This window comes from Gossypium raimondii, chromosome 6, assembly GCF_025698545.1.
Source record: "Gossypium raimondii isolate GPD5lz chromosome 6, ASM2569854v1, whole genome shotgun sequence".
Taxonomy (NCBI): domain Eukaryota; kingdom Viridiplantae; phylum Streptophyta; class Magnoliopsida; order Malvales; family Malvaceae; genus Gossypium; species Gossypium raimondii.
Genome location: NC_068570.1, coordinates 15,224,449 through 15,250,699, shown reverse-complemented (window position 1 = coordinate 15,250,699; position 26,251 = coordinate 15,224,449). Strand labels below are relative to the sequence as shown.

The following is a 26,251-nucleotide window of genomic DNA, read 5'->3' as shown; positions in this document are numbered from 1 at the left end:
CAACGACTTCCCTTTCCATGTGATAAACAGGAGTAAGAAAAAAAAAAAATTCCATTATTATCAGCCAAGCTATAACGCAGTTTAAGGTACTACAGGGTATCTGTCAATGCAGTCAAGCCAGGGATTATCCCTGGAAGGCTTCTTTACACGGTGCATGCAACACCAAACGACACTGTTGCACTTGAACCCTGAACCGAAAGTAATCTGCCAAACCCTGTCTCCTCTTTTAACCCTTTCTTTAGCTTCCAAATATGCCAATTCGTACCATATACTGCTGCTATAAGTGTTACCAAACCGATGCAATGTCATCCTTGAGGTTTCCATATTGTTCTCAGTGAGCTCAAGGTTCTTTTGCAGCTCGTCTAGCACAGTCTTACTCGCAGCATGCACACAAAAGTGTTCAAATGCAAGCTTGTAGTCTGGGTTGCATGGCTTTGACGATGGTGACAGGAACAACTGCCTCCAAATTAATGTAGCGAAGAAGAAAAGTTGCTCGAAGAAGGGAAGCACGAGAGGCCCCAGTGTGGTGATGTTGGTTTTGAGGGCATCTCCTCCGATTCCCATTAGATCTTTGTTGACCTTAAGCCCCTTAAAACCTTGTCCATCTTCCTCCTGGTAGATAGACCTGACCCATAACTTACAATAAGGAAAACATTAACATAAACTACAGGTATATAACCACAGTGCCAAACACAACACACTCAAGTAATCTAACTGGTAGTTTGGATATGTTGACACCATTTTTTGAATAAAGCGGGGTCGACTTGAATTTCAAAAATGAAAACGAAAACATGAGTCGCCACCAATCCTTTTTGATGAGGTGTGATCGGATCACCTTGAAAAGTGGTTGTTTTTAATAAACAATTTGACTTTATCAAAACAACGATTTTGGTCTACGAAATTTAGAAAACGGGTTCGGGAGTCAGTTACGTACGAGGAAGGATTAGAACTCTTGTAACGCCCAAAATTGGTACCTAGTTGATTACTTAACGTCTTGGTGTCGAAAATTAAAAGCTCGAAAAGAATTTAAAAATACGATCCCTCTTTATATTGTGTTATTTTAAAATTACTCGAATAAATCAAAATGGAAAATGCCTCCTTATCTCGAAGTAACAAGATGTCACATCCAGTAAGTTAGGACACGACACCTCGTATTTTTGAGAGTAAGCTTGCCTTTCATTTTTTATTTAAACCTCATTCATTTCAATTTTAAAAGGATATTCGGTTATTTAGGTTTAACGCGAGAAAAATCAAAACCCAGTAAGTTAGGGCACGACTTCTCTAATTTCCAAATACGGAATATTGCCTTTATTATTTTTTAGAAAAAATCCTCATATCGAGAAAATAATATGTCACATCCAATGCGTTAGGATACGACGTATTGAATTACCGATACGAGAATACATGCCGAAAAATTTACTTGTTTGAAAAAACATTCGATTATCTTGATTTTAGAAAAGATCATATTCTGTAAGTTAGAACACGATCTTTTATTAATTCTCGAGATTATAAAAACTTAAATTTGAAAAGATTCGTATATTTTGATTTATTGAAAAAAATTGAAATCCCGTAAGTTAGGATACAACCTTTCCGAATCTCAAAATACGAAATGCTATTTATTTGTATGATTTTGATATATCGAGCAAAATGAAACATGATGTTGTAATAAAAGTGTGAAAACGACTTACATTATTGATACGCATAACAAAACAATAATAAATATGATAGCGTAAAAATAACACGAGCAATAGCAACGAAAATAAGATAATAAAAGGATCAATCAATAACATACAAAGTGACAAGTATATAGGCAAATAAAATTGAAACCTTCTTTCAAAATAATAATGAAAATGTAAATAAATAAATAACGAATAGATGTAAAAAACGTATATACGTGAATGTACACAAAATTATGAAAATATGAAAATCTATGTATATATATTTTAAAATTATCAAATATAAAAATATGTATAAGGATGTATATATGTATATGTATATGTATATGTATATGTATATGTATATGTATATGTATATGAATTAAAATACGTATATATATGTATGTGTATATAAAAAATTTATGAAATGTCTAAAATATAAGAGTATGTGTATACATGTATATTTATAATAATAATAATAAGTACGTATGTATATGTTGTAGAAATGTATGCATGTATATATATGTATGCTTTGAAATTATAAAATATGAAAAACATTTATATGTATGTATGTGTATATGTATATGAGTTATAAAATATACATGCATGTATATACATGTATTATAAAAACGTATGTATATAAATGTACACATATATGTATATATATAAAGTATATAAATAATATATAAGTATGTATATATATATATATACAAATAAATTAAAAAATATGTACGTATGCATATATATATATATATAACAAAATGTATGTATGTACATATAGACAACAAAATTTGAAATTAAAATGACATAAATAAGTAAACCATAACAATAATAATAATAATGTAATATAATAGTAATAATAATATTAAAATAATTAATTTAATGATAAAACAACTCTAATAACACATATGGGATTAAATTGGAAACCAAACTAAATTTTGGGGTCGAAACTGTAAATAAATAAAGAAAGGATTGCCAATGATCGAAATGAAACGCGCTCAAAACTCAAGGGACTGATTGTGAAATATTCCCCAGCCCGAAACGCAGTGTTTTAATCGAGGGACTGCACATGGTCCAAGGACCATATTGAAACAGGACCAAAATTCGCTACCCAAATCAAAAAAACACAAAGAGTCAGATTGCATTATAGCGCAAAAGAGGAGAGGCTAAACATGCAATTAGCGCCTCCAAGCAAAACACGCGGATCCCCTGGCGGGTCGGGTCATGCGCGCTGGTCAGGGCCAAAACGACGTCGTTTCGGCACCTGACCTTCAGTTGCAAAACGGCGTCGTTTCTATTGCTATAAAAGCCTAATTTTTTTTAAAAGTCCTCATTTCTGTTAAAAAAACCTAAAAAAACCTAAAACTCTCCTTTTCTCCCCTCTCCCCTCACTTTCTCCGATCAACGGACCGCGCCGCCACCATGGTCGACGGGCAGTGGCGAAAGAATGGGTTTTTAACCCCTTTTGCGGTGTCCTTGAGAGCCAAGCTCTCTCAACCCACGAGAAATGAACCGAAAGGGAGACCGTCGACACCTTTAGACCCGAATCAGACGACGGAGGAGAGACCCTCTGGCGGCGCGGTCACGGCCAACCCCGGTGAGTTTCCCTTCCCCCTCTTTGCTTGTTATTTAGTAAGTAGAAAAAAAGAAAATAAAATAAAAAGATTCGAACAAAGAAAGTAAAAAAAAAAAACCCTCAAACCTGCCCTCTATTCATTTTTTTATTTAATGTTCCTGAAAGAGGAAGAAGAAAACATTACAGTGATGATCTTTGGCCTTTTATGGCTGATTACAACTGTTAATCTCTATTTTTTGTCGTCTTCTATTTGTTTTCTCTATTTGCTGTTTTCTTGGTTGTCTTTTGCAGGTGACAGAGCAGTGTCAGATGCGCGTGGTTGGGGCGCTGGCGTGCGGCGGCGCGAAGGGCACGCGAGAAGGCCACGTGCGGCGCTGGGGGTGAACCTAGGTGCGGCGCACCTAGGGTTTTTGCCTCTCATTTTGCTGAAAATGTTTTTTAGTTTGTGGGCTGGTTATTGGACTTAGGGTTTTTTACTATTGGGCCTGTTAAGTGTGCTTTGGACTGTTTGGGTTTAATTTATTTTGGGTTTGTTTCTGTTTGCCTGGGCCCAGGCAAAAATTGGGCTCTACAGGATAGATAACATAAATTCAGTGATTTGATTTTATGGAGATTAAGAGTTTACAATACCTTAATTTAAGGAGTTTAAACTTGGGTTGAGATATAGCTAAAGACTAAAAGATTTTAAAACCACTATGGAATGAGCTATGGAGCCTATCTATTAAATCCCTGGACCACCTCCATAAAGTCTAAGGTGTAATCAATGGCTGGAAAACTAGCTGGGAAGTTTCCAAAAAAGGGAATCAAGGAAGGGGAAAATGTTTTGCTCCTTTGAAACAAAGTATGTGAACATATACATAAACGTGACTATTGTAAACATATAATACAAATTTATAAGACCCTTATTCATCTATCTACCAAGCTATAATGTAGCATTAAACTGATCACAAGAAGTTAAGCAATCAAGACATGAATGGTGGAAGAAAACACTAGGAAAAAAACCTGAAGCTGCGGTCATCAGCACCTTTATGTGTCCGTACAAGGTGTTCGAGACTGTACTTGACACGGCGATAGTCACGGCGGCAGTTCGACAAAAGGACTGCGGAGCATCCCATCCTGAAAAAAGCAATTCGGAACAAGCATAGACCGGTCCCGCCCTGGGTACCAATTGTAACCAACCATCTCTGTGTTCACTACAACAGCATAGTTGTTCGGGTTCGCTTGCAACATGTCTCTAGCCAAGTCCACTGCTATGAGCCCAGCACTGCAGCCCATCCCACCAAGATTGTAGCTCAAAACATTGCCTCTCATTTTGTAGTGGTTGATGATCATTGCAGAGAGAGACGGAGTTGGATTGAAGATGCTGCAGTTCACAACAAGGACTCCAACATCCTTGGGTCGAATCCTTGACTTCTCAAAGAGCTCATCGAGTGCCCCAAACATCACAGTTGAGGCTTCCAAGCGACCTTCTTTCATGGTTGCACTGTTCTCATCAGACATCACTGCCTTGGGAAGGTAAGTTTCATCCCCAACTCCCGATGATTTCACAATCCTTTTCTGGAATTGAAGACTAGCCTCATCAAACTTGCCTGATGCTCTTGCCATTTCAATAAACTGCTCCTTGGTCACCTGAAATGTAATATGAATAGGGTATACATAAATGAATTGTTTCTCGTATAGCAAGAAATGCAAGTATATTTTCGTTCATGCATGAAAAGTTCTTAACCTTTAAGTCATCGTGAGGACGAAAACATGCAAAGTCAATCAGATAAATGGAGCGAGGCCCTGACATAAAGTAAACAGAAATGGTGAATACAAAAGACGGTGAAAAAAGAGAGGACTGTGGCAAGATCATAGCAAGCATCTTCCGATAGCTTTTTCCGTAGCTCTTCCCTACTAAGGCTTCCCACCTCCGCACTAAAAACAAGCACCAAAACTGGTATGGTAGCCAAGTAAATCCCACGATTGATCAGATAATGGTACCCTAACTTCACATACTTCAAGCTCACTGACTGAAGGAAATCCGGGATACGCCTTTGAACCCTGACAGAAAAGGTTAAGGAACCGGAATTAGGCCCGGAGGACTTGATCCCACAGTTCACAATCTCTGGTGACGAGATCTTGCTCATTTCTAGCCATGTTAAAGCCAGGATTAATCGCTAGGATGGTGAAGATCCAGGCCTATATATATATATATATATATATATATATATATGCATATATATAATAATATTAATGTAAGAAGGTGGGTAGAGTATAGTTAATGGGCAGACCAACTTGGTGGTGCAATTGAAAGGTTTTTAACTGCCTAAAAGTATTGAATTCAATGAAATCTGGTCTAATTCAAACTTTGAACAGGGTTTCTTTCGTTTATCATCATCAGCTGGTAAATTATACACTAAATTATGATCAAAGCTGTGGTTTGGAACATTTTATTTCTTATGATATTATGGGTTTTTTTTATCTAAAAAAGATATTTTATTAATTAAAACTTAGACTCCGTTAGTTTCATTGAAAATAATTTCTGAAAATTATTTTTTGCATTTTCCTAGGTGTGTTTCATGAAAAATAGCTTGGTCACGGAAAATGAAGGTCATTTTCCAATAAAGAGCTCATTTATAGGTAATTTTATTTTATATTAAAATTAACTTAAATCAAGCTTAATATTATTATATTAATAATAATTTTTATTTTAAAATATTTAAAATTAATAAAATATTATAATTTTCAATATTATTAAATATACATATTTAATTATCCATATCTAATCATATAATAAATTGTTTAATATTTAAATTTTATTTTAATAATAAATTTTAAAAATAATAATTTTAAATAATATTGAAAAATATTCAATATTAATATTTTAATAATAATTATTTATTATAATTGTAATATACCGCCCGACGTAGTCTTGTTGATGATTTGTATAGGCTAAAAGTTAAGTTAAGATTTAAGTCAAGGTAAGACTTATTTATATTCTATCCGCCAGAGAGGTATTTGTATTGGTTGTGCGCCATGTATGTGGCGGACTGTTTGATTTATAGGTAAGTTTGTTATGATTCACTTTTTAGGCGAAGTTTAAGTTGTAGTCTTTATATTTTGGGGTGGTTGTTGTGAAGAACCAGCCAATCAATGTTTCTTTAGGTAAGTTTGTGTGTTAAGTTCTTCCGTTTGAGTACACCAGTAGTGGATTGTGGGAATTGTGGATCTAAATGTTGTCTTTTTGTGCACATATGATTTTTGTTTAGGAGTGAGTATTCGATCGAGTCGAATCGAGTAAAAAAATTTCGAGTTAGTTGAGTTGACGAATCCTATTTTAGCAACCGAACTCAATTTGAATTTTTTTTAATTGAGTCGAATCGAGTCAAAAAATTTCGAGTCGAGTTGAGTTAACAAATCTTATTATTTATACTTAATGTTGCATTTACATGGACCGATTATTTAACTAGTAGACGAAGTACAAGTTTTTAGATTAATTTTGAGTAAAGGAAAAAGAGAAAGTGGGGAGATTCGGGAAGGAATGTAACACCCCTTACCCATATTCGATGCCGGAATAGGGTACGAGGTATTACCAGAACACATACACTTTTAACCATATTAACTAAGTTGTAAAATTTTATCTAAACTAAAACTTGCAAATTGTTATTCTTGATTCGCTAATTAGGGTTTATGTGGCCCAATATACTCACAATCTTTCACTTCCTCGTCGTATGAATTTATAAATTTTTCACTTACTTGTTGAATTCATCACGAGTACCTGAATTGATCCGTATCATTACATATTCTCATGTCGTCACATTTTCCTATTTAACTATTGTAATATATCAATTACTCAATATCTCATAAGCTAAGTGTCACATATACATTATCCATTCATCTCCCATACAACTATCAATATTGGCCACAAAGATAGTACAAATTTTCTCTATTCGATGTTAAACCAAAACATGTTACTTCATTACCAACTAACCTTACTAAATATACACCTTATACTAGCCCAAGTGTTTAACCATTCACCCATGACATAAATATATTTTATCTATTATTGCAAAATATGAATATGCTACCCAAATCATAATTCACCTCACATAGTAACAGAGTGAATTTTTATCATTTGTCAAATAAATTACAAAACAAGTTATATAACAAAATATAGATACATTTTAAACCTCACTAATAAACAAATTCTCATGGCATTAAATAATCATCACGCATCAAAGACAAACGTACTTGACATTTCCATCACATAAACTGAATTAATCAGTGAAACCTCAATGATGTAATCATCCTTTTAACTTACTTAACCAAGCCAAATTATACCATCATCTCACACATAGAGTGACCCACCTATCATACTTTCAATTATGTCACTTAATAGACCAATTATACCTAACCTTTATCATCATGATCAATCCACAACCAAAATACATCCATATATCAAAATTACCACACACACATATATATATATATATACCATGACTAAATTTCTTAAACATTTGATCAATTGCTTTTCAATACCGTAATAATTCTTTCAATACTAATACGTATTTACCATTCAATTTACCATGGACCGGTTATAATCGGGCATATAACCATTTATACACAATTCATTCATATATTTTATTGTCCTCTTCCTCCCCTCCATTCCATATCCCTAATGTATATAACACGCTTAATAACATTATACATAATTTCATTACTCACTTATATGTAAATTTAAAGCTGCCCATCTGAGTCAGAGTCACTAAATTATTTTATTCTGGAGTTACGAAACTTCAAATTAAAATCCGTTAATTTTACCTGAAACTAGATTCATATATCTTTTTAACATAAAAATTTCAGAATTTTTTACTTAGCCAATAAGTACAGTTTATTCTTTAAAGTTTCCCTTATTGCACTGCTCGACGGTTCTGACTTCTCTTCACTAAAAATTGATTATCTCATTGTACAGAATTCGGATGGTATTCCCGTTTATTTCTCATGAAAATAGACTCATTCAGGATTCTAAAAATATAAATTTTAACCCATAATTAATTTTGTACAATTTTTAATGATTTTCTAAAGTCATAACAGGGGATTCCGAAATTATTCTGACTCTGTCTCACAAAATTTATTATATCTCATGATTTACAATTCTATTGCTTACACCGTTTCTTCTGTGAGAAACTAGACTCAATAAGCTTTAATTTCATATTTTACTCATCTTCTAATTCGATCCTATGATTTCTGGCAATTTTTCAAAGTTGGCACACTACTGCTACCCAAAACTGTTTTAGTGCAATATATTGATTATCATTTTGACCCTAAACTTTTAACACATGATAATTTCATCCCTAAGCTCGGAAAATGAAATTCTTGCAATTTAATCCTTGATCCAAGCCTAATAATTCTCATACATATCAATAACAGCCCATAGATTCCATGAAATTTTAGAATTTTTCCACAATTTCAATATTTTTCAACTTAATCCCTAAAACATGTTTTCATCCAAAATTCTTTAATAAAACACCTTTAAACATCCATTAACATATCAATTTCATCATCAAATAACAAAAATAATATGAACTTATCAATTGGTATCTTTCTAAACTTTCAACAAAATGAGAAATTAGTAGAATACTAAGTTCGACCTAATTGTAAAAGTCTAAAAATATAAAAATTTCAAGGAAAATGTAAGAATTACACTTACTTGAAGCTAAAATATGGAAGACCAGCTCTAAACCCTCTTCCATGGCTGTTTCCCACCGAAATTTCAAGAAGAAATGGTCTTGAAATCCTTAAAATAAATTTTGGCCACATAAACTTTATTGTAATTCCAATTTTGTCCTTAAATACATAAAAATCTTTGATTTTTTTAACGGTATGCTGTCTCTGCCACTTAAGTTGGTCCATTTACTCTTTTAGTCCTTTCTTATTTAATTGTTAAGCTATTTAATCACTTTAGCAAGTTTTGCATCTTTTCAATTTAGTCTTTTTTAATTAATTGACTGCCGAAACGTTAAAATTTTCTGACGAAACTTTAACACTACCATATTGACACTCCGTAAATATTTATACAAATATTTACGGCTCGATTTATAACATCGTGGTCTCGATACCTCTTTTCCTCAATTTCTTGACTTAATAAATTTTTATAAAACACAAATTACTAATTCAAAAATCTCTTAAAAATCATATTTGACTCGTAATTATTAAATAATAAAATTTACGAGCTTATTTCCTGAATTTGGTGGTCTTGTACCACTGTTTTCAACATTTCTAAAAATCGGGCTATTACAAGGAAAGTAAGACTACTGGGTAAACATTTATCAAAATGACATAGTTTTGTCTTTTCTTATTTGGATTTTCAGATAACTCGAATTAAGGGTGAGCGTTCGGTCGAATCGAGTGTGGTTGTTTTAGCTAGAGTTCAGGTAAGAACAGAGTCTTGGAACTTTGAGAATTGTTGTATATAATCATTTGTGTGTGTATGTTCGTGGCATGAAATTGATATGACTTCCTTAAGGGTATGAACTTAGTATCCTAATACGATGAGCCACTGATAGGGCATGTTAGATGCAAACCAAAATGGCAGATAAGTGTGACCACTGGTAAAGCATGTTGGTTGCTAACCAGATGGGAATGTATGATGGGTCATTGGTAGGACATGATAGTTGTTAACCAATTTGGCGGCCACAGGTAGGTTATGTTAGTTACTAACCAGTTGGCGTAAGTGTTATATTTGGGATGGCATGTTAGTTGCTAACCAACCTAACGATATGGGTGATGCCTACGATAGGACATGGTAATTGTTAACCATAGTAAAGAGCCCTGAACTCACGGGAACATGTAGGTGTTCGAAATGATATGATACGTAAGATATGTTCTGATATATGTGGCCTAAGGTTCAACCTAAGGAAGGTTACGAAAAGAAGAAGTTAAATTGATTCTATATGTGTTGTTTGATACGTGTATTGATTGATAGAAAAGAAAGGGTTAATTGTTAAGAAATATGTTCTGATCCCTATTGTTCTGTTAAAAACGTAGCATAATTATAAGAATTGATTATGTGTATATTGAATACACCCTAGTAAGTCTTGAAAGTATGTAAGAATTCGCTTGAAGGGATGTTTGTGATTTAAAGGTAAGTATGAGAAAGACTGTGTTGGAGAAGAAACATCAGCTCTATTAATGTTATAGTTCTCTTTGGAGGGAAAAATATAAGTATATGCCCAATGTTATGAAAGAAGGTATGGGCCTAGTAGAAGAGTTCGCCTGGAAGGTTATCTGCCATGGTTAAGTGCTTGCCAATGAAATGGGGGTGTTCGCCCATGTGTCTTGGCGTATAGAGTAGTGTTGAGTTTTCCTTGTTGGAACTCACTAAGTTCTTTTGAACTTACTCCATTTTTCTTTCCCTCGTCGTAGACTTGTAAAAGGGACTCGGCCAGAAGAAGCAATTTCTACGGTGAGCTTTGTTTGCTTTTGCTTTGTAACATACATATGTTTTGGAGGTGGCGTGTAACTCTGTTCTAAACTGAATTTGTAATAAAATATTTATCTTATTTGGTTAGAGTTATATAAGCATGTGTATTTGAGAGATTGGATAAGTTAAATGAAGTATTTTCTGTTTGTATGTATTTGTTACCGCCAGAGTTTTGTTCTAAAAAGAAAGATTTTAACTGAAAGTTTTAAATTGAACTTTTATTTGTTCTTGAAACTTTCTCAAACTAAATGCGTCTTTTAATCATCCAACTTTGAATTAAGTATGTATATGTTTTCTATTTGTGTATCACTTCGGCCGACCTTCGAGACTGGGGTGTTGTAATCATTATAAATATGTATTTTCACAAATTTGGAATTCAGTTTTGTATTTTTATTTTCAAGAATTTATTCCTCTACTTTTTAGATTTAAAAATCAAGTCCAATTGTTAATATTGTTAGTTTTTTCAATTTTGTTGATGTCACATTTTTAATAAAAATACTCGGTATTCATGTAACTAAAAATGATGTTATAATGAGCATGAGTTTAACAAAATATTTTAATAATGCTAACAACTGAATCAATTTTGATATCTAAAAAGTAGGACTAACTCAAAAATAAAAGTACATGCACTAAATTTCAAATTTAAGAAGAGTACAAAGACTTATGACATATTTTAACCTAGTTTAATTATATAAATATGAGTAGTTGTTTAATAATGTTTAGCTTCATTTATCCATTACAACTCTAATGTGTCAATATGTACTCTCATAAATGTAATATATGTAATTTAAGTTAAGTTTTAATTAAGCATTATTTATTATTAAGTTTATATCGTATTTGTTTTACAAAGAAAATGTAAAATATAAATTTATAGATATAAAACAAACTCAATTAAACAATGAAAAGATAAAAAAAATCTCAAATATATGTTACTTTCATTGAAAGTAGCTTTTATAAAATATTTTCGAAAATCTGCAAACAAAATAAATATTTTACATAAATTCATCTAAACACTAAAAAATGAACTTTTCTAGAAAAGTAAATATTTTTCGTAAAATTTATTTAATTTTCAAATAAATTGTATTCAATATATTATTTTACTGACATTAAAACAATTCAGTGATTACAAATATATTTTTTAATATTACTTAATAAATTGAGGCCTAAATGACAAGTTGATTCTGTTGAAGCTACCAGCTGAGATGTCACCATCTTTACTTGGATCTAGTTCATATTGTTACATAAGCATGTATTTATTAATTCATTAAATAATTATTTTACTTCATATAATTCATGTAAAATAATATTATAATAAAAAGATTTCAAACCATAATTAAAGTCTAAATGAAAATTTAATAATTTTCAATTTCTTTTTTGTGATAATTAGCTAGTACTCTAATTAAAATACGATGTTGTTTTATAATTATAAGTTTTAATTTTATTGGTATATCATATTTTCTAATAATTAAAATTTAATAGATAAATTAAGCAAAAGTATAAAAATATGAAAAATACATCAAAACCCATGACAAAAACCATTTCAACATAAAAAACAGCAAAGTCTAGCGAAAACAATAACAAGGGATTTGAAATTGTACCACTACACATAGACCTTGCTCAATGCTCCTCTTCTATAACTAATTATCATTAATCTTCTTCCACGCATTTTGCATACATACGAATAACTTGAGAGATTACCTACTTACATTGTATTAATAATTATAACTAAACTTAATTGAGATGATAAAGTCTCTCACTTTCTGCCCTGCCAGTTTGACCATGTGAAACCACTAAATGTGTAGTTACGAATTCCATGTTCATTTAAACAAGTTGGTTGAGAATGAGACCATGGAAGCTTTACTCAACTCAACTTAGCTAGGTTAGACTGAATAATATAAATATATCTTTTCCAAGATCTCAAATGTCACAATCATAAAAGTTCTACCACGTATCAGTTTCTTCCCGGTTGAAAGGATATGATAGGATGTCATTTGGCAAAAGGCGGCAATTAGATGACAGAAGCTTTCAAATTTGATTCTATGCTGGATAGGGTTAATTCATCACAACAGAAGCATTCATTAAAATCTAAAATAACATGATTTGCTTTAGGCATCTATAGAGACTACAAAATATTCTAGTTTGGCCAAAGGAATTGTATGTGAGTTACCAGTATGAAAATGGAACATGGTCCAGTCATTGGCCGAATTTCTTGCTGCTGTGCCATGACCTTCATGTCTCAGAACTTTTCTGCTGTCCTTTCACTTTAAATATTTCCACTGTTGAAGGAGTTCTCTTTTTCAATCTGAGAAAAGGAAAATTGGGTCGCAGTTTACGTAAGGGTTTAGTCACAATCATGAGTGCTTGCCATAAGGTAATAATAAGATTGACTTCTAACAGATATTTAAACTTCATGTGAACACATAAAGTGAAAGAAAAGTAAATTACTCACTGTAAAACCCAGACAAAATCCCAAGTTGAAGGAAAGATTTCGTACTAAGAACTCATGCTATTATGCAATCTTGCAAATTAGAATTGCTAACATCCAAGATAAAAGCACCCGTATATATAAACCTGTCTGCTAGCTGAACATGCAATCTGAATAGAGGGGAATATCTGAAACAATGAATTGTTTAAACAAAAGAAAGACAAGAAATAATTTGGAAAAATATAGTTGAACAAATAATGATAGGCCTATGTTCCAATCAGCGTTCTTCGAGAATAGACAATCCATTCATAAAGGTTTTACTATTATAGACTTTATAGTGTTCACTCTAAAAGAAAAGCTTGTATCTGATAAGACCAATTAATAGAAGTACAGTGAAGAAGCTCTATTCATATAAAGTGAGCTTCAATCAGATAACATATCTTCATGCGCGAAGAGAAAAGGTCACAATTGAAAATGTAAGTCATTGCAACATTGCCAATAATAAGTATCGCATCATACTAAACATTGGTTAGAAGTTTCAAATGGCTACCATTAAATCCCAAAATAATGGAGAGACTATTTTCCAAATTTCAGAATCAACAAACAGAATCTGAATATCAAAATATCAGAAGCAAGCATGGGATGTGATATTAATTGCTATCCATCCATGTTGGGTACAAATTACGTAGGAATCTATGCATATATAACTGAAATCCCGGCGGAAATCCATATACCTCAATGTGAAAAGCAGTCAAAACTTTTTGGGAAACAAATGGCGAATTCTTATCAAGAACCACCAATCAGTTTCAGATACAGGAAGCTACAAGTCATGAGCTCAGAGGACTGCTTAAAGGGACAACTTGAGCTGTGAATATCTTAACATTTATTACTTCAAATGCATATTAAGCTTTTAGTTCATTTTCAACACATAACTTCTATACACAGGGAAGATGACAGCTAGAAAAAGACAGTAAAACACTTACAAACAGTTATCAAGGAGGCAATAAGCTTTGCTTAAATTTTTTCATTTAAAAGTAATGACATCTTTGAACTTTCAAACTTGACTGAAGTGACACAAAAACTAAACGTCCAAAAGAAAATAACCTCAAGTTTAACTAGTGCCTTTGTATGAATTGCAAAAATGAGAAATCTCCAACTCATCATCATTAGTAGGTGAAACAGCATCTAAACCACCCATGATTTCCTCTTCCTCAAAATCTGCACATGTGTCTTCCATCTCAGTATCACCCTCGATAATATCCTTTTCCTCAATTATATCCCTTTCCTCCATGTCTGACAGGTCACTGAAAGTAGGAACCTCTTTCTTCTTTCCTCTATAACCAATAAGGCTCAGGACCTTTTCCTTCCAAAGCACCAATGGGCATTTCTCAATCAGCTCAGAACCTTCATAAGCTTCAGTCAAGAAGACACTAAACCTCTTCCCCCTTTCAGAAACATAAAAGATGCCAAAATGCTTCAAAAGAAGCCTCATCAACTTCTGTGGCATCACAAGTTCCCGTCGAAAATGAGTGAGATGGTCAGTCACCAATCTCTTCTCAATGGTAAAGCTAAGTAACTCGTGCATAACTGCAACCGCCCTCTTATCAAATTCCAATGACCCCGCTTTCAGCTCCCTAGCATCTGCATAGGGAGACAAATAAGACCTTTTCTGAAAATGCTCAATCTTCCCTCCATGTCTATACACCTTTTTGTAGTTAGGAGGGAACTTCAAAGGAAAAGGCAAAGAAAGTATACCCGGTTCACGTCCAATCCCATCATTCAAACCCAATGTTCTTTTCTCCAACTCTGTAATAGCCCAAGCAGGATCCCAATTTACAAGCTCCAAAAACTCAACCCCATCTTTAGATTTTTCCACCCTAAAATGTTGGGGATACTGATTCACCCACTTGGTCCTAAACTCAATTGGCAAACCAAAATCTCTCCTAAAATGAGCAATCTTATCTAACTGAATCCTTTTATCAACTGACATCATTAAAATCCTAGTAACATACTCAACAGCTTTGGTTGATTGTTCCTCAATCAACCTTTCCTCTTCTTCCAACAAATCCTCAGCTCCTTTAGTCATTCCACACCATAAGGTTCCCCTTTGATCCTTGTATAATTCAAACAACTTGGGACATTTCCTAATAAAATCAGTTATTTTATGGGGTTTTGGCAAATTAAGTTGCTTCCTGTATCTGTCCAATGACCTTAAGGGGATAACCATCTCTTTTTCTTTCTTTAAAAGTTCCATCAAAAACAGTACTTTTGATAATATTTTCCATTTCTCTTTTACAATTTCGAGATAGTGAATTCTTTTGTTCTTGCTACGGTCTTGGACTCGTCTACTGGAAGTCATTGGTTTGATTTGAAACCACCCAAACATGGTTTGTTGGTACCACATCCTTCTCATTGACAAAAGATCAAGCATTTGGTGGTGGTTTGAAAGTAGTCGCTGGATATGGACGGATTTATTCAACAAAACTTTGTTTATAATAAACGGAATGGCCATTGCTTAAGCTTTATTGCTTTTTCAAACTTCCTGGAAGTATGGATAGACTATCAGAAGTTTCTGAAAAAATGTCAGTAGGGGAATTTGGTGGGGGGGTTTTCTCTTTCACCGCATGCCTAAGCCAATAAATAGAAAAAGAAAAAGGGAAAGTACCAAAGTGTGGAGCTTGAGGGATTGAGCGAGAACAGTGAAGGCAAGGAAAGTGGAGAGGATGAAGACTAATAGACGGCGGCGATAACGGCAATCAAAACCTTGCGGAGGCAGAGCACTTGTCATTAATCGTCCATTTAGAAGGCGTGAAATATTTTGTGAAATATTTTAGGTAAAAAGACCTTTTCAATCCCTCTCAATTTCGAAATAAGCAAATCAAGTAAAAGACAATAATAAATAGTATTAACACTTTTGGTCTAAAAATCTGACGTGGCAAAATGGAAATAAAAAATAAATATATTAAAAATAAAATATACACATGTCAAGCACTTATTGAACTATCTAATCTAAATTTTTAAAAGGATAAACTACAAAATAGTTACTTTTATTTATCCCAGATTACATTTTAGTCACTTATGTTTGAAATGTTATGTTTTAATCACTTGCGTTATTATTTTATTACGAAGTGGTCACTCTACAGTTAAACTCCGTTACCTCCCTAACGACAGTCTTACATGACAGTTCAAATGAATTTTAAATGACTTGGATATCCAATTGCTAGGGTAAAAATAAGTTTTTAATTAAATAAATTTAATTTGGATGATCACGTAGGACATCTAAGTTGGCATTTAAAATCAATTTGGCTCCACCAACTTTTACTGTAGATTTCAGGTCACTTTCGTGTTTAATTAAAAAATGAGTTATTTTGATAATGAATTAAATTTTTATGTTATTTTTATAAAAAAAAAAGCCAAGATATTCAAACCATTTTTAAATTTTATTTAAAAGTTAAAAATAATATTTTATTTAAAAAGTGAAATTTGAATTAATTAAAAATAAAAATATTTGTTAAAAAAGATTTATTTGTTAAAAATAAATTTATTTAAAAATATATATATTAAAAAGTAAAAATTAAAATTAAAAGTTAAAATATATATTATAAGATCACATCATGTTAGTAATGTGACTAGACATGAAATTAAATATTAAATAAAAACCAATATTCTATAAGGGGGTTTGGTCCCCCCTTCAGAAGAAAGAAAAGAGAGAAAAAAAAAGTTAAGTTAGTTAAAAAAAATTTATATTTTATAGTTATTGTAGGGTAATTTACCAATAAAAGCCTTTTTTTTAAAAAATTTACCGAAATGGGCCAACTATTTAATTATTTACCGGAATGGTTCATTTTCCGCGAAATCGCGTTCATGCCAATAGCGATGTCGAGTGCACGCCAGAAATCGCGTCCATGTCGGTGCGACTTCTTGTCGACGTGGATTAAATCGCGCCTAGAGGGCGATTTGCTGACGTGGCATGAACAATTTATGTTTTTTAGCTTGAAAAACTTTGAAAGGCCATAACTTTTGGCTCGGTTGTCCAATTGAGACGATTTTTTTTATTTCGAATAAATTTTCGAGATCTACGCGCTGACAAACTGCTTAGAGATGAATAGGGACTAATTTTTAAAGTTAATTTGTTAGTTACGAGTATAGGGACTAAAGTGTAATTATTTCAAAATTAGCATGAAATTTTTGTATTTAAGAATATTTGAATGTTATGGAAGGATGAAATTGAATTTGAATTGAAAAACAAAGCTTAGATTTGAAAATATGACTATTTAGGTTTTAGGGACTAAATTGAATAAAATGGAAAATTTTAGGGAACTTCTCAAAAGTGGAATGAGCTGACTTATACCTATAACAGGATGATATAAGACAATTCTGTAAAATAAGATCATGTGTTTACTTCAAATAAATAAGGAAAATAATGATTTGAATGTTTCAAAATTCAATTTTAAACCGAAAAAATCAAAATTTAGGGGCAAAAAATGATCTTTTTCGACGAAAACTTCGACAAACCGCCTCTGGCCATTTTCCAGCGTGCAGATCTTGAAAAGTTATTTGAAATATTAAAAAATCGTCTCAATCGGACAACCGAGCGAAAAGTTATGGCCTTTCAAAGTTTTCCAAGCTTAAAAACATAAACTATTCATCCACGTCAGCAGATCGCGTCCTCGTAGGCGCGATTTGTGTCCACGTAAGCAAATCACGCTGACATGGACGCGATGTCCTGACACGTACCCTGACATCGCACTGACGTGGACGCGATTTCGCGGAAAATGGCTCATTCTGGTAAATAATCAAAAAATCGGCCCATTTCGGTAAATTTTGAAAAAAACGGCTTTTATTGGTAATTTGCCCGTTATTGTAATATAATAATTATTTATATTGTATTTATGTGTTTTTTTTATATTATGCAGATATCAAAATGTCTTCTGGAGATACAGATCACACTTCATCGAAGTTCGACGAAACAGTAAAATTAATTATGAATTAAATAAAAAAATCGTTTTAGTTTCTCTTTTTTTCTTGCTAAGCACTACTTTGCTCAACATGTTTTGGTTCATGAATGTGATCTCTATTTAGTTATTATTATTCCTTTTTAACTATTTTCTTGCATGAAATTAATCAGTATGTGTTGGTTATAATTTTTAAATTTTAATACACATTTATAAATTTATATATTAATTTTTAATTTTAGTACACATTCATAAATTTATGTACTTAATATATATTTTAATAGATAAAGACAAAAAGATTTTCTTAATAGATTTAAAATGTTTAAAAACTTAAAGAAATTAAATATATTAAAAATGTTATGTATAGCCAATTTTAAAATTTTAATATATTTAATATATTTTAAAAATTAAATATATTAAAAATGTTAAGTATAACCAATATTAAAATTATAATATATTCAATATATTTTAAAATATATTTTAAAATGTTAATATATTTAATATATTTTTAATAGGAAACGAGAAAATGATTTTTAATATATTTAAAATTTTAAAAACGTAAAAATTTAAATATATTAAATTTTTAAATATGTTAAAAGAAAATGTTGAGTATAACCAATTTTAAATTTTTAATAATCAGTATATTAAAATTTTGAACATATTAAAAAATTAAGTCTATATATTATATGTAAGATAAAAGTTCATGTATGTAAGATAAATTTTCAAGTTTGAATATGCCTACTTTATATTATATGTAAAACTCTATATATTACTATAGATATCAATTCAATAAAATAAGTTTTTTTTATTTTTATATTTACCCATACAACCTATAGTTTTTAGGATATTATTATTATTTTATTTACTTTTTGTTATTATATAGTTGCCTTTAGTTTTAATGCTTAACTATGATTAATATTTTATGACAAATCTTCATTCTATTATTAATATATTATTACTTATTTAATTTAACTTAAATAAAAAAATACTTAGAATGGCTACGTTGGTATAGTATAAGTGTGATGTTTTTGTTTTCTCAACCTTTCAATTTTAGTCTTCAATATATAATTTTATGTTTAAATTATATAGATAATTTGATTTATCATATTTTTATAAAAAAAATTACCATACAGGACGGTTATCGGGTTTTGAGGTCGCGATTTCATTTTCCCAAGTACGATCCAGACGAGCGAGTCATGCAATACTTACAGATGGCGGGATTTAGGGACGTCGTATTGATCCGGAGGTTTGACCTGAGGGCGGACTCAATATCTGCCTTGGTTAAGCGATGGTGTATGGAGACCCACACTTTCATTATGCCGTGCGGGGAGTGCACTATCACATTGGAAGACGTCGCTATGCAACTTGGGTTACGAGTGGACGGTGTTGTGGTCACGGGTCGAAGCAATGTGTTGGAACCTTCAGTACTATGCCACAGATTGCTTGGATGGTCCCCTAATGATGGGGAACGGAATTTCATATGCTTGACATTAAAATGGTTGAGAGCAAATTTTAAGGAGTTATCGAGCACTGCCACTGAGTACGAGGTGATGTGTGCTGCGCGAGCCTATATTATGCAGTTGATCGGGGGGTACTTATGTCAAACAACACGTCTAATAGGGTCCACTTAAAGTACTTACCTCTATTGGAGGATTTTTCTCATGCTGGTAGTTACAGTTGGGGATCGACAGTGTTGGTCACATTGTACTATAAGCTTTACCGAGCAACAAAACATGGGGTTAGTAACATAGCTGGTTGTCTGGTTCTGCTACAGTCTTGGGCTTTATACAGGATGTCGTTTCTAGCAGCTGTTAGGCACTAACCATATTAGTGGCCACTTATAAATAGGTAAAAACAAAATTATACTTAACATTTAACAACTCATAAATGTGGATAATATTTTCCAAAGTTTAACTGCTAACGTGTTTGTTTCGGTTTTAGATGGGCCACTTCTCCGGGAATTGGTGCGAGCCAAACATTAATCATTTACCGCCAAATGATAGAGGCATATGCCAGAGAGAAAGTAATATATATTAATATTTATATGGTTTAAGTAACGTTGATTTAACTTATCCACTTGCAGTATGTGATGTGACTTAACTCATTATGTTATATTGTGTAGTTCTTGTGGATGTCGTATTCTGCAATGAACATTGCAACCATTATTCCTCAATGAGTTCACGCTGAAGCCCATATGTGGTGCATTAACATGCCGGTGCTCAACTTTTCAACTATTGAGAGGTACAACGATGATTGAGTTATGCGACAATTTGGGTGTAGACAATTTGTGCCAGTCAAGCCAGAACAATTTGATGAAGTTCACGGTAAGACCATGAGGGGGAAACATACAACAGATTGGAGCGTAGAACATCAATCTTTTGAAGCACTATGGAATGCCCGGTACGACAGACGGCCTGAGATGCACTCGTGCATGTTTGACTTTAGTCGCTCGACTGAATATATGCAGTGGTACATGACTCGATAGCGTGTTTATTTATATGGTGGACAACTTATGATAGTATCGGGTCACGGCTCCAGACGTGGATATCAACCTATGGGGGAGCTAGAGGATCAACATATGGTGGAGCCTAACTCGGAGGACCAACCTTTGAACATATCGGACCAATGGGTTGACGCTTTTTGTGATGAGTCGCAGAGTAGTTCATATCACTCGGACATTGCCAGTTCAAGTTCATATCACCCAGACATAAGCGGTTCAAGTTCATATCACCCAAACATAGGCGGTTCGAGTTCATTTCACCCAGAGCAACCACCGATATCATTTAATATGTTTGGTAATAACATGTACTCCACCTCGCCTCAGGCCACATTCGATCCAACTGCCGATCTTCCTGATGTGTACAGTATACCCCAACGTCCACCCCGTCAACGAAGGGTCGTGAATCGCTATACCCCGGACGACGATACCACTCTCGATTCTTTCCAATTTTAAGTTATGTAAATTTCAAGTGTTATGTAATATTTCTTGTATTAGTTTAGGGTTCCACAACTTATATATTAGTCTTTTTTTATATAATTTATAATATGTTTTAAAGTTTTTAAAGTTGCAACTGTTAATTTTAGGTAAAAACTTAACACTAAATAATACAAACTTTATTTCTAAGAGATCATAAAATGCAAACATTAGGTACAACATTTAATTTCTTTCAGACTGTGAAGATTGACCAGTGTAGATGTTTCCATAGGGACATTTGCTCCGATTGTATCCAACTGTTCTACATATGATGCAACGTTTTGGATCGACTTGTTCTCTTATATCCATGTCGTTCTGAATCCTCATTGTTGTTGGTCTACCTTTAATTCTCCTACGTAGTGACCGATCTGGCAACATCTCGAACACAGGTAGTTACACTTTCCATGTTGATACATCCCTTAATACGGGGAACTCGTTACGCCAAATACGCAACGTACGTTCAAATGTGCACACATCATTGATATATTGTTCGGTATTCAAACTGTAGGTAGCACACGCTGCAACCACATGTGCACACGGATAACGTAGTGTTTGGAACATCCCGCACTCACATCGCCTGTTTCAGAGATCAACTCCGTAGGACCGTGGCGGGATCCTCGACCGGCGACCGATATAGTCTGTCACTCAAAAAGTTTCCAAATTTTGGGAATATAGTTCTGTATTCATTGACCTGGCCCTTTGAGCATTCTCTTTCATGGCATCCCTAATTTTTTCGATGTACACGTGTCCTGCCTCTAACTGTTTTGCTTGTTTCAACCCCATTTTTGGCATTAAGGTTGCTAGCCTATAAAATGTGGTTGAAAAAATCGCTGAAATTGGTAAGTGACTCGTACGCCTCAAGATGGAGTTAATGGCCTCAACGAGGTTAGTTGTCATTTGACCATATCGGTACCCCTCGTCAAAACATTGAGCCCATTGCCATGGCTCTATGCTACCTAATCACTGTCTGAGAGAAGGATTGGACCCCACCATATCAGTCTCTAACCTCGCCAACTTATGTCTGAAACGGTGTGCTTCCAGCTCGTATCCTACGTATGTATTCCAATTTTAAGTTATGTTACTATTCGAATTAGGAAATGGACTTGAAATAATTACAAATACGAATTTAAATATGATATTTTTACCTATGTTCACAATTCGTTTGCGCCAGTCTTTGTTCATGTACTGATTATGGAAGTTGACAACGATGTGACAAATACAATAGATGGACCTCCATGGAACCTCAGATTGTCAGATCGCAGCAACAAGACCCTTCGATCTGTCGGAGATAATGCAAATGTTGGCTTGCCTGACAACATGTCTCTGTAAGTTCTGAATGAAATACGCCCACGATTAGGAGTTCTCAGACTCCACGATGGCAAAAGCGATCGGTAGTACATTTCCGTTACCTTCTTATGCAACCGCAATTAGAAGTATTTGCGTGTATTTTCCATAAAGCCATGTTCCATCAACTTGCACTAGTGGTTTGCAGTAGGGGAAGGCTCTAACACATGGAGCGAAAGTCCAGAACAGTCGACGAAAAACTCTTCTCCCCAGTTCCAATTGTCCATTAGGGCTTCTATAAGGCAACGTTTGCAAGTCCATGATAGTTCCTGGGATGTACTCCACCATCGCTGAAATCCAACCTTGAAGTTCATTGTATGACTCATCCCAGTTGCCGTACAATTGTTGCATAGCCATTTGTTTCGCCAACCACGTTTTTCTATACGAAACTTTGTACTGAAATCGAGCTTGCATGTCTGCAATCAATGTTGACACATGAATGATTGGACTATCTTTCACTAGTGGCATGATGCAGTTGCAAATACTTTTGGCATCCAATTTTCGGTGGTCTTGAGATATACGTGCGACACTACATATATGACGCCCTTCTAATTTTCGTATTTGCCACTGTTGAGTCCTCTGTATAAATGTAGCTCGAACTCGCCAACCACACCCATCACCGGCTCTCCAACATTCCCCAACATATAATGTCGGTGTAGATTTGACAACCTTGTAATCTATTGACAACTTCATACTGTATTGTTTGATGGCAAACACACAGTCCGCCTTGTTCTCGAACTGTTGCCCAACGAATAACTCCTTGAACTGTGAATTTATCGTCAATCTATGAGCAGGTACTATATCGGCATACTCAGGAAACTCGGATGCATGCACTGTATCTAGATCTACGTTCAACATGTCGCCCTCAGGTTCATTTCGTAAAATAATGCCACGACTTGGGTTACTGAATGAAGGGCCGTGAACATCTTCAACCTCTTCCGGGCCTTCATCATCGATGTCATCGGGAACCTCATCAATATCGGGGTCACTAAAATCTTCAACGTCTTGATCAGAATCTTCACCATTATTGGTCATTTCTCTGACATTTGCCTCTGTGCTTATTATCACCTCTGGATGTATTTGTAAACGGGGACCCCGGGTAGGATTGTTATACGAACTCCCACCATAATTAGAATTTTTGGGCATCTGTGATGTCCCTTCACATTCTAATTGGTTTGTCCATCCAACATTAAGATCAAAGTCAAATTCGTGATGTTGACTTATTGGATTAACATTCTCAACAAGCTCTAAGTCTGCTAACTCGACAAATAATTCAACTGGTTCGGGGTTCTCACTCCTAGTCGACCACCATATTTCCATCATAGTGCCTAAGTCATCATCATCTAACAGCTGCATCTCACAAAATTTGAACGGATCTGTAAAGATTGGAAACTTGTAAAATAATTTGGATATCGCCCTTCCACAGCACCTCATTATTCATCTTGAATAGATTTTTTTAACTCTCCTACTGAACACAATAATTTCACCATTCTATGTATGGTAGAAAACCAAGAGGTGGAGCCATAAAGAATGGCTCCACCAAAATAAAATATTAAATATTAAATATTAAATTATTATATTAAAAAATTAAAAAGTACACTATAAAGTAATGGAGCCATTTAGAATGGCTCCACCAAATAAAATATTAATTCTTACAATTTTAAATTTAATTTAAAATTTTTTGAATATCTTTAAAATTAATAATTTATAAAATTATATTTAAAATTAAAATATTTAAAATATATATTTAAAATATTATACAACAAATAATAAATTTGAAAGGTCATATCTTTAAAAATAATATATTTAAAATAATTTAAAAATCATAATTAAAAAATTATAAAACAAATTAAAATATACATTAAAAATATTAAAAACTAATAATAAATTTGAAAGGTCATATCTTTAAAATATTTAAATGTTTTATATTATTAAAATATATTTAATATTTAAAAATAATATTTAAATTTTAAACAATAATTTAAAAATAATATTTAAAATTTAGAAAAATAATTTCAAAAATATATATTTAAAATTTTAAAATATATATTATAAAACATTTCAAATATACATTTCAAGTTTTTAAAATTAATAATAACAAAATAAAAATAAAAATAAATAAATAAAGATAAAGACAAAAATAAAAAAATGTCAGAGAAATGACAAAAGTTAAAAAAGTAAAAAAAACAAATTAAAAAAAAGAAGAAGAAGAAGCAGGGTGTTCTGGTGGCGCCATTTAAATTGCCTCCACCTGAAATTGGAAAATTGTTTTTAAAGTCTCTCATTTTTCAGAATTTTTAAGTTATTATTTTTAATTATTTTTAAATATATTTAAACCTTTTAAAATAATTTTTATAAAATTTTATTTGAAAATTTTAAATGTTTAAATATTATTAAAATATATTTAATATTTAAAATTAAAAAATAATTTCAAAAATATATTTTAAAATTTATAAGAAATAATTTCAAAATATATATTTAAAATTTAAAATATATTTTGAAATTATTTTATTTTGTTTAAAATATATTTTAAAATATATTTAAAATTTAAATTTAAAAAATTAATTTCAAAAATATATTTTAAAATTTATAAGACATAATTTAAAAAAATAATATTTAAAATTTAAAATAATATTTAAAATTTTAAAATTATATATTATAAAATATTTCAAATATGCATTTCAAAATTTTTAAAATTAATAACAAAAATAAATAAAATAAAGAAACAAAATAAAATAAGAAAAATATAAAACTTAAAAAAGAAAACAATAATTAAAGAAAAAGACAAAAGTTAATAAAAAAAATACAAAAAAAAAAAGTAAAAGAAGGGTGTGAGGTCTGGTGGTGCCATTTAAGTTGGCTCCACCAGAAAATAAAAAATTATTTAGAAGTCCCCTATTTTTTCAGAACTTGTAATATTTTCATGGTATTTATATAGGTGGCGCCATTTTACATGGTTCCACCAACTTTTACCGTAAATTTCAGGACATTTTGATGTTTAATTAAAAAGGTGGGTCATTTTAATATTTAATTAAATTATTTGGGTTATTTCAATAAAAAAGCCAAAAAAAAAAAACCTGAACCCGCATTATCAAAATCTTTTGGATTTCTGATCGGACTTACATGCACCCCATGTTTCAAGGGTTTTGCACTTACAAGTTGTGTGGGGAAGATTGGTGTTTTTAAGTTTACATTCGTTTAAACAAACTTTACACTAACATGTTCTAAAATGGTGAATGCTTCGATCTGGAGATGTACTTTGGCTTTTGTTTTCAATCGTAAAGAGGCGAAGCAGACGGCCAAGGGTATGCTGTAGTACTCCTCCTGTCACTAGGATTGTCTGCACTTCGCCTGCATGTTCGGGCTGTGCTGCTATTGTTGTTGCTCGAATTACTTCTGGATTCATTGAAATCCTGGAGTTGCTCCAATATTATTAGGATTTCGTTCATTCTCGGCCGGAATTTGGGTTGCAATACCCTGCAATCGATCGGCCTTCCGACGGATCTCCAAAAGATTTTTTTGGTTTTTTATTATGTGAATATATATTAAATTTAGATTAGATGGTTGAGTTGGAACTCGCCACGTGTATCTTTTATTTTTAATATATTTAATTTAAAATTTTTGTTAATATTTTATTAAAGCTGGTTTCTTTGGAAATAATTTTTAGGATAATACAATTTTGGGTATATTAGTTAGTTGGTCATTCAATTTTTAGGGTGCTTTTATTTTGGTCACTCGAAAAGAAATCCATATAATTCCGTCACTTAACATTGAAGGTGCTTTCATTTTGTCTTTCAAGCGTTAAATCTCGAATAGCGGTTAAGTGTACATGTCACATCATATTTATATTTTTATTT

General features: G+C 32.5%; 2 protein-coding genes and 1 pseudogene across 4 annotated transcripts; 1 reads left to right on the top strand and 2 right to left on the bottom strand.

Moving 5' to 3' along the window:
• Positions 1–8: 8 nt before the first annotated feature.
• On the bottom strand, positions 9–5,370 carry LOC105771465 (3-ketoacyl-CoA synthase 10-like; annotated as a pseudogene).
• A 7,339-nt stretch (positions 5,371–12,709) lies between these two features.
• On the bottom strand, positions 12,710–15,971 carry LOC105774565 (protein WHAT'S THIS FACTOR 1 homolog, chloroplastic). Of its 3 annotated transcripts, none has more exons than XR_008196661.1 (3): positions 13,146–15,971; positions 12,864–12,998; positions 12,710–12,738 (listed from the first exon to the last, which is right to left on the bottom strand). XR_008196661.1 is itself a non-coding variant. In XM_012597098.2 (2 exons), the coding sequence occupies exon 1, from the start codon at positions 15,631–15,633 to the stop codon at positions 14,233–14,235; it is 1,401 nt and encodes a 466-aa protein (XP_012452552.1). In that variant the 5' UTR covers positions 15,634–15,971; the 3' UTR covers positions 12,710–12,998; positions 14,226–14,232. The 3 variants fall into 3 exon arrangements, 1 of the variants encoding a protein (XP_012452552.1); XR_001127426.2 differs by having other exon boundaries at positions 12,710–12,998; positions 13,146–13,309; positions 14,226–15,971; XM_012597098.2 differs by having other exon boundaries at positions 12,710–12,998; positions 14,226–15,971.
• A 3,316-nt stretch (positions 15,972–19,287) lies between these two features.
• Positions 19,288–20,252, top strand: LOC128041682 (protein MAINTENANCE OF MERISTEMS-like). Its single transcript, XM_052631979.1, has 3 exons — positions 19,288–19,667; positions 20,018–20,099; positions 20,199–20,252. The coding sequence occupies exons 1-3, from the start codon at positions 19,288–19,290 to the stop codon at positions 20,250–20,252; spliced, it is 516 nt and encodes a 171-aa protein (XP_052487939.1).
• Positions 20,253–26,251: the final 5,999 nt, after the last annotated feature.

Excerpts from the sequence above, each read along its gene's own strand:
- LOC105774565 (XM_012597098.2), bottom strand. The coding sequence starts at position 15,633 with ATGGCCATTCCGTTTATTATAAACAAAGTTTTGTTGAATAAATCCGTC.
- LOC128041682 (XM_052631979.1), top strand. The coding sequence starts at position 19,288 with ATGGCGGGATTTAGGGACGTCGTATTGATCCGGAGGTTTGACCTGAGG. Across the intron at positions 19,668-20,017 it reads ATTATGCAGTTGATCGGGGG|ATGGGCCACTTCTCCGGGAA; the intron begins GTACTTATGTCA and ends TTTCGGTTTTAG. Across the intron at positions 20,100-20,198 it reads AGGCATATGCCAGAGAGAAA|TTCTTGTGGATGTCGTATTC; the intron begins GTAATATATATT and ends TATATTGTGTAG.